This window comes from Vombatus ursinus, unplaced genomic scaffold, assembly GCF_900497805.2.
Source record: "Vombatus ursinus unplaced genomic scaffold, bare-nosed wombat genome assembly UNPS02011369.1, whole genome shotgun sequence".
NCBI lineage: Eukaryota > Metazoa > Chordata > Mammalia > Diprotodontia > Vombatidae > Vombatus > Vombatus ursinus.
This window is the reverse complement of record NW_020951147.1, coordinates 5,167,878-5,178,652: the sequence shown is the minus strand read 5'-3', so window position 1 is coordinate 5,178,652 and position 10,775 is coordinate 5,167,878. Positions and strand designations below refer to the sequence as shown.

Sequence of the window (10,775 nt, the reverse complement as noted above, 5' to 3'; positions counted from 1 at the left end):
TCTGGGGTACTGAGATCTAAGGAGACAGAATCTGGGGTGCTGGGGACAAAGGAGATAGAATCTGGGGCATCAGAGACCCAAGAGACAGAAATTGAGATTCAGGCACTTGAGATAGTGGGGACTAAGGCTATAGAAACTGGGGTACTGGGAACTGAGGAGACAGAAGCAGAGATTTTGGCCCCTGGTACATTGGGGACTGAGGAGATGGAAGTTGGGGTATTAAAAATGACCGAGACAGAGCCTGGGGTATTGGGGACTGAAGAGACATTGACACCTGAGATAGTGGGGACTGAAGAGACATCAACACCTGAGATAGTGGGGATTGAGGAGACAGAAACTGGGGTGTTGGGGATGGAGACAGAACCTGGGGTACTGAGGACTGAGGAGACAGAATCTAGGGTACTGGGGACTAAGGAGACAGAATTTGGGGTATTGGGGACAAAGGAGACAGGATATGGGGTACTGGGGACTAAGGAGACAGAATTTGGGGTACTGGGATCTAAGGAGACAGAATCTGGGGTGTCAGAGACCAAAGAGACAGAAATTGAGATTCGGGCACTTGAGATAGTGGGGACTAAGGCTATAGAAACTGGGGTACTGGGGACTGAGGAGATATTGACACCTGAGACAGAAGCTGGGGTGTTGGGGACTGAGGAAACAGCTGGAATATTGGGGACCAAGGAGGCAGAAGCTCGTGCACTAGAGAATGAAGCGATAGGAACTGAGAAATTGGCATTTGAGATACCAGAGACTGAGGGGCTGGAGGCTGAGATAGTGGAGACCGAGGAGCTGGAGGCTGGGATTCTGATGTCTAGAAAGGCGGTATCAGCTGGGGAAGTGACCGGGTGGGCACTCCTGGGTTTGGGGGAGGAGTCAGAAGCAGAGCCAGAATCTGAGGGGTCTATCCAGGAGGCAAGTCCAGTCTCAGCAGGAGGGGGGGCTGGGGAAGAAGCCCCCATGGCCACAGCCACCGGCGTCCCCTGGGTGGCCCCCGCCTCAGTGCAGGAGGAAGGGGAGGCCCGGGGTTCTTCTGCCTTCTCTACACCAACACCCCCCAGCCAAGAATGGCCTGAAGAAGACAGGAGGCCTCAGGGCTGGGGGGGAGGCCCGGAGCCTCCCCTGGGCACCAAGGTAGGGACAGGGGCCCCCATGAGCCCTCCTGGCCTGCTGCTTTTTCACTAACCCCCCCAAGATCAGGATGTTTGGGGCAAAAGCTGAGCTAACTGGACAGAATGATTCATGCATGGACGGGATGGGGGGAGGAGGTGCAGGCCTCCTCTGGCATGCTGCCCCTTCTTCCAGGTCTGAGCTTGCCTGAGAAGCAGGGCGGCAAAGGTCTCCCACAGGCTTTGAGGTCTTACCTCTGCCCCTCTTGGTTCTCCCAGTGCGGACCAGCATGGCATGGATGGGGAGCCTGGCGCCTTGACACCGGGGGGCCTTCCGGGTGCGGGCTGCTGGTGGCCTCTGCCACTGACCGGGGCTGGGGTAGATCCGGCCTCTTGGGTGGGCTTCCCCAATGCCTTTATGCCCGGCACATCTGCGCTGCCAATGTGGCCTCCAGATCGAGGGCCCGGGGCTTGGCACTGGTGAAGGATGATGTTTTTGGTGTCCCTGCCCTGGGAGAAAACAATGATCCCGGGGTCCGTGAGTAGGCCCTGGACGAGCAGCATGCCAGGAGCCCCAGGGCTGGGGCCAGTCGGCAGGAGGCCTGTTCCCAGGTAGTGCCCGTGCTGAGCTTTCTTCCCTGTGGCAGGTCGGGAGGTCGGGGAGGACGCCTTCCCAAGCCAGGGGCTGCACCTGCAGACTGGCACCTGGCCTCCTCGGGGCTCTGGCGCTGAGGCGGCTCCTTCTGTCACTCCCAGGTCAGCTCCAGCCAGTCCCTGCTTGAGTGGTGCCAGGAGGTCACGGAGGGTTACCCAGGCGTCCGTGTCACCAACTTCACCACGTCGTGGCGCAACGGGCTGGCTTTCTGTGCCATCCTGCACTACTTTCATCCGGACAAGATGTGAGAGGCTGGGCCCCCAGATGGGCAGAGGCTGGGGGGAGGTGCTGGGAAGCGGGAAGGGACGCTGGCTTGAATCCTGGCTCTGACCCTGATTGGCCGTGTGATCGCGGGCACGTGCCGTCTCCCTCTGGGCCTCAGTCTCCTCATCTGTAAAATGGGGTTAGACATCTTTGCCCTTTACTTGGTGTCTCTCAGAGGGACGACCTGGAGAAGGCTCTCGATGGGCCGTAAGTGACTGTCCTTGTGCTGGGGGTGGGGCGAACAGGTTGGCCAGAGAGCCTGCCCCTGACCTCTGACCCTGAGCTTGGTTTTCTGGCCCTGCAGTAACTTCGGAGCCCTGGACCCCCAGAATATCAAATATAACAACAAGCAGGTGTGTGTGACGGGGGAGAAGAGCTCGGGAGAATGAGCTGGGGTGGGGGCAATATTGTCCAGTGAAGAGAGCCCAGGTTCAAATCCTTCCCTGGCCTCTTGCTTCCTGGGTGACTGGGGACAAATCCCTTCACTTCCCAACAAGGCCTCATTTTCTTCACCTCTAAAATAGGGAGGTGGGCTAAACTTGAGCAGGGCAGAGGCCATCCAGCGCGCCCCTCCTCATTCTGCAGATGGGGAAACTGAGGCCCAGGGCCCCTATTCCCAATCCGAGACTCTCCCCACTGCTCTACTGCAGCTCCTGTTCCTATGGAAAGTGCAGAGAGCTTGGTCCTTCTCCCAGGGGAGTCCCCTGGATGGTGGTTTGGGTGAGAAAGTCCCCGTCTCTGGTAGGCAGGAAGTTCTGGGGCTGTTGCTGGAGACAGGGTGGGAACTCCCCCGGTGTCGGCCGCGGGCTCGGGATCTGGCCCTGCCCACTGCCCGCGCCCTTTGCTCCCCAGGCTTTCGATGGCTTCGCGGCCCTGGGCGTCTCGCGGCTGCTGGAGCCGGCAGACATGGTGCTGCTGGCCGTCCCGGACAAGCTCATCGTGATGACCTACCTGTGTCAGATCCGGGCTTTCTGCACAGGCCAGGAGCTACAGCTGGTGCAGGTGGAGGGTGGAGGCCGGGCCAGCACCTACAGGGTGAGCGGCCCTGAGCCCGAGCTGCCTGAGGCCCTGGGCTCCAGCCACCTGGCCCAGCGCCTTCGGGAGCGTGGCGGGGACGTGGCGGGGGCTGCGACGGACAGCAGGGACGACGCCCACCCGGGCCCCTTGAGGGATCCCGCAAAGGCTGCTGGGAGGCAGCCGAAGGAAGAGGAGGGCGAGGCCAGCCCAGGGGCGGGTGCCACCGCAACGAGCTCAGGACAGTGGTCTAACAGGGACACAAAGGATTCCAGGAGGGGAGCCCCCGTTGCCCCAAAGGATGCTGGGGTGGATTCCACCAAGGCCAAGAAGGATGCTGGGAGCCAGGAGGCCAGCGGCTCCGAGGGCGCCAGAGCCGGGGCTGGAGGCCCCGCGGTCAGGACCAGGACGCCATCCCCGGCTGACCGGCTGACCAACGGGACGGGGCCCGGCACAGTCAGACTACGGCGGCCCTCGCTGAACGGGGAGGCGGGCACGGGGCCCGTCGCCCCTCCCCGGGCCCACGGCTCCTTCTCCCACATTCGGGACGCCGACTTGCTAAAGAAGAGGCGCTCGAGGCTTCGGAGCAGCTCTTCTCTGTCCGTGGACGACACTGACTCAGGGGCCCCGGGGCCCTCGGTGAGTGGGGCTGGGAAGGGCGAGGTTCACGGAGAGGTGGGAAGGGAAGCGCAGTCATCCACGCAAATGTGCGTCTCTGTGTGCGTGTGCGTGCGCGTGTGCCTGTGATCTCTCTGTCTGTTTGCACAGCTGGATGTGCAGACGTGCGTCACTGAGAACCATGGCTGGAAGGCCCTGGGAGACCACCTAGTCCAGGGGCACGGAACCTGCGGCCTCGAGGCCACATGGGACCCTCTAGGTCCTTGGGTGCAGACTTTTCACTGGGTCCAAGTTTTACCGAACAAATCCTTTGAGGGGGCCTCGAGGCTGCAGGTTCCCCGCCTCTGATCTAAACTCTCCCTCTTGGTGAGGTCACCAGCGAGATCCTAGTCGAACCCATTTTACAGATGACAAATAAAGCCAAGACAATTTAAGTGACTTGCCCAAGGTCACACACGTTGTGAGATTAGGGATTTGAACCCAGGACTTCTGACTTTAGAGTCAATGCTCTGTTGCCAGCCCCATCCGGTTTCCATGCCCATTGTTGTCCAAGGTCATCACAGTAGCCCTGAGGGGCAGAGTACAAGTATCCTTATTTATTATTATCCTTATTTACCGGGTGAAAAAGTTGAGTGTTCAGTGACACGTCTAAGGTCACACAACTAGTAAGTGATGTAGTCAGCATTCTAATCCAGGTCTTCTAATTCTGTAAACCAATTCATTTTTCCTTCACGTCCAGCTGTGGGATGGGGTGCACGTGGCTCATGGGACGGTGACAGCCTAGCTGGTGGGGGCTCTTCCGTTATCTCTTCCTTCACACTCACCCCGGTCAAGGGGAGTGGCCCTCGAGAAGGTGGGAGATACTGAGAACCAGTGGGAGATGGGAAATGAGAAGCTTGTGGGGAGCCAGCCACCGTGGATTCCTCCAATCAGACTTTGAGAGCCAGGCAGAGCCAGAGCTCTCAGACTGTGAGCGAGGGACCAGCAGCTTCTGGTGGTCAGCAGCAGACAGCGGGCTTGGGGTGGGTCTGCCAGGAGACCCAGCCACCAGGATAGAGAGAGGAGGGAGGTCACAGGGCTACTGCCCACCATCGTGAAGGATGGAGTCTGGTTCTGGACACTGCAGTGATGAGGGAGAGAGCACCCACAGGATGGGGACGAGGAGGGCCGAGGGCCTTCAGGCCACGTCATTTGAAGAGTAGCTGATGGGGCTGGAGATTAATTTATCTGGGAGAAGAGAAGGTTCAGGGGGCACACGAGGGCTCGCCTCAAGTACCTGAAGGACTGTCATGTAGACAGGGGGCCAGCCAGGTTCTGTTTGCCTCCAGAAGGCAGGAATGGCCTGAAAATCCATCCCAGTGAGTCCAGAGCCATCCCAGAAAGGATCAGCTGCCCGGGCAGAGAGTGAGCTCCGCCTCATCGGAGGTATTCAAGGAGAGCCGAGGTGGCCCGTTGTTGGGGACGTTGTGGAGGGTCTCTGGTTCAGGGACGGGGGACCAGGTGTCTTCCGAGGGCCATCCCTTCCTACGCGGGGGCCCTGTGATTTGGCAAGGAGGATTGAGAGATGAGGAAGGGCTGCAGAGCCGTGGAGGGTCCTGGGGCTGCAGCTTGGGCAGAGCCGGCAAACACCTAGAGGAGGCGAACCAAGATGGCGACAGGGCCAGAGGTCGTGTCCTACAAGGATTGGTCAAAGGCCCGGAGGCTAGGACGCCCAGAAAAGAGGAGGCTCGGGGAGGAGCTGGCGGCCCAGAAGCATAGCGGTAAGGAGGCAGATTTAGGCTTGATGGCGGAAACTCTCAGGAATGATTTGGGAAGAATTAGGAAGTCCAGAAGTGGAATAAGCCGCCTTGGAAGGAGGCGGGTTCCCTCTCACTGGAGACCACTGAGCCTCACTCTAGAACTGGAAGGGGCCTGAGGGCCACCTGCCCAGCCCTCTCATTTTACAGGGGATAAAACTGAGGCCCAGAGAGAAATGGTTTGCCCAGGGTGACGTAGATGATGAGATTTGAACCCGGGTCCTCCAAACCCACTGTATCAGCTTGCTTCCCATGCTCAAGCGGAGGCTGGGTGGCCATCTGCTGGCTGTGTGGTCTGGGGGATTCTTTTTTCTGCTGTGATTTGGCCTAGACACTTCTAAGGTCTTATCCAGCCCAGAGACTCTGGGATCCTGACGCTTTGCTTTGAGCCCCACGACTAGGGACTTAGACCTAGGCCCACGGGCTTCACCCGGTGCAGAATCACTGGTGATTGCAAGCTCCTTGAGGGCAGGGACTGTCTTTTGTCTCTTCTTGTATCCTGAGCAATTAGCACAGTGCCTGACTGGTAGGCAGCGCTGAATAAATGTTTGTCTATTAAGTGATTGGTGAGAAATGTGGCAGCCATCCTGGGGAGCCCTCAATTAGTAATGCCCCAAATGACTCTGAGAATAGGGCCTAAGGGCATGGGACTTTGAGCAAGTACTGCCCTTCTCTGGGCCCTCATTATCCCATTTGTCTGGACGACAGATCTGGCGTTCCATGTTCCAAGGCTCCTCCCAACCCTGACATTTCATGTTCTAAGGCACCTCCCAGTTCTGACATTCTCTAAGAGTCCTTCCAGACCTGACATTCCATGTTCTAAAGCCCCTCCCAGCTCTGATATTCTGTGTTCTGAGGGCCCTCATAGCCCTGACATTCCCTGTTCTAAAGTCATTCTCACCTCCAACATTTCATATTCTTTGTTCTAAGGTCTGTTCCGGCTCTTTGAAGTCTGCCCTGGTTCTGACATTCCATGTTCTAAGTTCCCTTCTACTATGTCTTATGTTCCAATGCCCCTCTCAGTTCCGACATTTCACATTCTAAATCCCCTCCTGGTTCTGACATTCCATGTTCTCTGCTCTAAGATCTGCCACAGATGTGACATTCTATGTTCTTAGATGTGTTCCAGTTGCGTCTTGTGTTCTAAGGCCCTTCCCACCTCTGGCATTCCACGTTCTCTCAGTCAACTAACATTTATCAAGTATATTATTATACTGTGTGCCAGGCACTGTTCTAAGTGGGCCTAGAGCACTGTTCAGTGCTCTGCTGTGTCCCCCAGCTCTGACATTCCCTGTTCCATGCTGCCCCCCGGTTCTGACATTTAAGTCAGCAGCCTCTGTTCTGTAAGGTTGACTCTGCACTCGGTGATCCCCGGCCCTTGTAGCCCTGAGATTTCCCACTCTGGGGGCCTGAGGGTGTGGCCAGACATCTCGGGGTATGGACCATGGAGCAGTGGGAGTCGCCACGTGGGGAGACCCACTTTGCTGAAGAAGGAGCGGGGTCAGGGCAGGCCCTGATGCCAGCCTCCCAGCTCAGAATCAGAGCCTGTGAGTGCAGAGGAAGGAAGGGCAGGGCGGGTGGCAGGGAGCTAAGTTGGGTAACTCTGAGCTGGGCCTTCGAGACAAACGGGAACTTCCCAGTGAATGGAAGTTGGAGCTGGTCAGCGGGGTGATGATGCGGTGGAGGACCTGGTGGGGAGAGAGCAAAGCGGGTGCAGGTCGGCCCCACATCTGGGAGTCCGGACTTAGGGAAAAGCGAGTCAGGGCTGATTGTGCGGTCCGGTCCGTGGAAGGAGCCCCCAGGAGACGCCTCAGGGAGTTGGCCCTTTCCCCACAAGCGGATTTGGGTGACTCACCAGTGTTTGGACTCAGTTCATTTCCTAGTGTCAGGGAGGGAGCGCCGAGCCTGCTGTAGCAGAAGGAAGAGGAGCTGGGCTCGAGGCTGAGCAGCTCTGCTCCTTTCTTGGCGGAGGCCCTCTACGCATCTCCTTTTTCTGTGAGAGGAGCGGGCTGTATTGTCCAGGTGGTCTCCAAGGCCTTTCTCCCTGTCAGGGAAGGCAAAATTCACCTTGGAGAAGACAAACGGCCCTTGCCGAGCATGTGACCCCTTTGCCAGCTGGTCCGGTTTCTCTGGACCCTGTAGAGTGCCTCGAGGGGGGGGTCACTTGAGACAAAGTGGGACACGGGAAACGTTCCACCAGGAGCGAGGAAGTGATGGGGGCAAAGGTGGGACGTGGAGAAGTTGCTCTAGGGATGGTTGAGGAAAGCTAGCTAGCTGGGGAGATCAAGGGAGGCTTCTTGGGGGAGGTGGCATCTGACCTTGGCCTGAAAGAAAGAGAAAGGTCATAGGCTCCTAGACCTGGGGCTAGAAAAGGACCTTAGGAGTTACTGAGGCAAAGCCCCTCATTTTAAGGGGCAGCCAGGTGGCACTGCAGTGGATAGAGTGCCAGGCCTGGACCCTTATCAGCTGTGTGACTCTGGTCAAGTCACTTCACCTGTTTGCCCCAGTTTCCTCATCTGTAAAATGAGCTGGATCAGGAAATGGCAAATCCTCCAGTATCTTTGCCAAGAAAACCCCAAATGGGGTCACAAAGAGTAGGATGTGACTGAACAACCTTATTTTACAGATGAGGTAACTCTCTACGCCTCAGAGAGGTGAAAGAACTTTCCCAGAGTCATACAGCTCATAATTGGCAGAGCTGGTATATAGGTCCAGTTTTTTATACTAAATTCACTACAAGAGAACATTTTTTGGACATGAGACTCTTTAAAATATCTTTTTTTGGGGAAGGGAGATTTTTATATTTTATTTTTCCGATTGCACGTAGAAATAATTTTAACATTTGTTCTTTAAACTTATGAGTTCCAAATTCTCTCCCTCCCCCCTCCCCTCCCCCTCCTTGAGAAGGCAAGCAATTTGACATAGGCTATACATATGCAGTCTGCAAAATACATTTCTAACTTTTAAAATTGATGCCAAGCACAGACAGTGCCGGGACTGCTTCTGACTGTCGGTGCAGTGTTCCACACCCACAGGCCGCCCCCTGCACAGTGAGGGGAGGGGGTCCATTTTCTCCCATCCTGTCATTGCCCCCCCAGCCAAACTCCCTCGTTATCGTTCTTGTGTTTGGCGCCAGTGTTTTCTCCACAGACACTGTCCTCGTCGTCACGTGCATGGTTTTTCTGGTTCTGCTCACTTCACCCTGCATCAGTGCATAGCAATCCTCCTATGCCTCTTCGAGCTCTTCCTGGTCACCATTTCTTCTGGCCCATTCCGTTCCTGGACCACTTCTACTTAACCACCCCCCGTCGATCAACGTCTGCTCACTCCCAGTTCTCTGAGTCCCGGACAAAGGGGTGCTTGAATATCTTGGTGTGTCCTTGACGCTCATGGGGCATCTGCCCAGCAGCGGGGCGTCTTGGTCGAAGGGTTCGAGCGGGTTACTTGGTTTTTAGCCTAATTCCAAATGGGTTTCCATCGTGGTTGGGCGGATTAATAGGCCCCCCGGTGTCGCTGTGGTTGTGTTGTCCAGGCTTGGGGCTTCTTACCAGCCCTGTCTTCACCCACCCTTCCTCCCAAGGCCAAGGCCATGGGAAAGAGGGGGGCCCAATGGGGGGGGCAGGAAGCGATCAAGGTCGTTAAGAGAAGTGGGATGGCTTCCAGTCTGGCAGCCCAGTGACTTGCATTCTGAGCCCTGGAAGGTCAGGGGAAGATTAGGAACCATTATCAGTATCAGTTCCTCTTTCCTCGAATTTGTAGCAAGCCTGATGCCTTGAGCCCTGGACCCACGGACGGGGAGGGGGCCTGCAGCCAGGGGGCCCCACCCCCACCCCAAGCCATGCACTGGCCGGCCAGTCTGACAGCCTAGAGTGGTGACTCCACTCATGGCGTCCGTATACCCAATGATTATCAAGCACCTCGTCTGTGCAAGTCTCTGGCCCCGGCCACGGGGGTAGGTGCAAAGGTTGGCTAAGCCTGGCGTGACGGAGCCTCCACAGTCTGGCAGAGACCCAGGCAGCCCAATATCACGGGATCATGCCTTAGGAAGCGGCAAACAGGCTGGCGATGTGAGGGTTATGCCAGCCGACAATCAGGGAAGGCTTCCTGAAGGAGGTGACGTTAGAGGTGGACTTTGAAAAATAAGTAGGAAGAGGCAGAGAGCGCAGCGTCAGCAAAGGCTTGGACGTGAGCCGTGAACGGCGCGTTCCGGGAACGGCGAGGAGGCTAGCTTGGCAGAAGTGTTGAGTGGGCGGTGGTCTCTGACTGAGATCTGCTGGAGAGGCTGGGGGGGGCTAGCTGGGACAGGGCTTTGCAGACCTCCAGAGAAGCTGGGGGGTCCGTAGGGAGCCACGAAGGATGGCTGAGCAGAGGAGTGACCTGTCCAGAGACAGATGGAGTCAGGAGTCTTTCGACAGAGATTTGCAGGATGGGTCAGAGAGGAGGAGTCTGTTAGCCTGGCAGGTGGGCCAGAGGTGGGATCAGAGCCCCACATGGCAGGGACGCTACCGAGGCAGAGGCCCGCTGGACGGAGAGCCCTAGAGCCAGACCCTGCCTGTCACATCCTGACCGTGTGAGCCGGAGGCAGCCGGCTCAGACAAGACACGCAGAGCCAGGGCCCGGCTGCTTGGGAGGAGGGCGTCTCCTTACTGGGAGGGCCTGAAGCAGGAAATCACAGGCCGGAAGGAAAAAACATTGCCCTTTATGCTATTATATGTATTCTCTCATTTGAGCCTTAAAGTGAGAGGAGAGAGACAGAGAGAGGGAGAGGGAGAGGGAGAGGTAAGTCTGCCTCAGTTTCCCCATCTGTAAAATGGGGGTAATAATAACACCTTCTTCCCAGGGTGGTAGTGAGGATCAAATGAAATAATATCTGAAAGCATTTAGGACAGTGACTGGCACATAGTAAGCACTTAATAAATGCCAGGTTTTTACTATTACAGTGACACCCTGAGGTAAATTAATAGGCATTATTATCCCCATTTTACAGAGGAGAAAACTGAGGCTTATTGAGGTTAAGTAATGATTCAGATCCATAAAGGTTAAGCAGCCTACGGTCACGTGGCTAGTAAGTGTTCGAGGATGGCAAGGCTAGGACAAGGGACTGGCTGAATGGCACCACCACAGGCGGGCATGATGAGGGGAGAGGGAGGGGCGGGTTGGGGGGGGCTCCAGATGAGCTGAGTCTGAGGTCCTTCTGCCAGTGGCACATTTGGTGGAGGGGCTTGAAGGCAGCGGGGAGCTCGGAGGAAAGGGGAGGACCAGCCATAGAGGTTCGGGTGCCATAGGCGTGGAGGCGGGTGAGGGTTGGAACCGTGGGAGTGA

The 10,775-nt window shown here is 56.8% G+C and overlaps 2 protein-coding genes across 3 annotated transcripts in view; both read left to right on the top strand.

Annotated features, from left to right (window-relative positions):
• The window catches only part of LOC114038779 (EH domain-binding protein 1-like protein 1), a 3,068-nt gene extending 1,407 nt beyond the window's left edge, over positions 1–1,661 (top strand). The window contains 1 exon segment of the mRNA XM_027856214.1: positions 313–1,661. Within this exon segment, the coding sequence (XP_027712015.1) occupies positions 313–1,182 (870 nt within the window). The 3' untranslated portion in view covers positions 1,183–1,661.
• The window catches only part of EHBP1L1 (EH domain binding protein 1 like 1), a 35,609-nt gene that overhangs the window by 9,739 nt on the left and 15,095 nt on the right, over positions 1–10,775 (top strand). For both annotated transcript variants that reach the window (XM_027856213.1, XM_027856212.1), the window contains exons 9-11: positions 1,863–2,005; positions 2,330–2,378; positions 2,878–3,678. In XM_027856213.1, the coding sequence (XP_027712014.1) occupies positions 1,863–2,005; positions 2,330–2,378; positions 2,878–3,678 (993 nt within the window). The remainder of the gene's footprint in view (positions 1–1,862; positions 2,006–2,329; positions 2,379–2,877; positions 3,679–10,775) is intronic.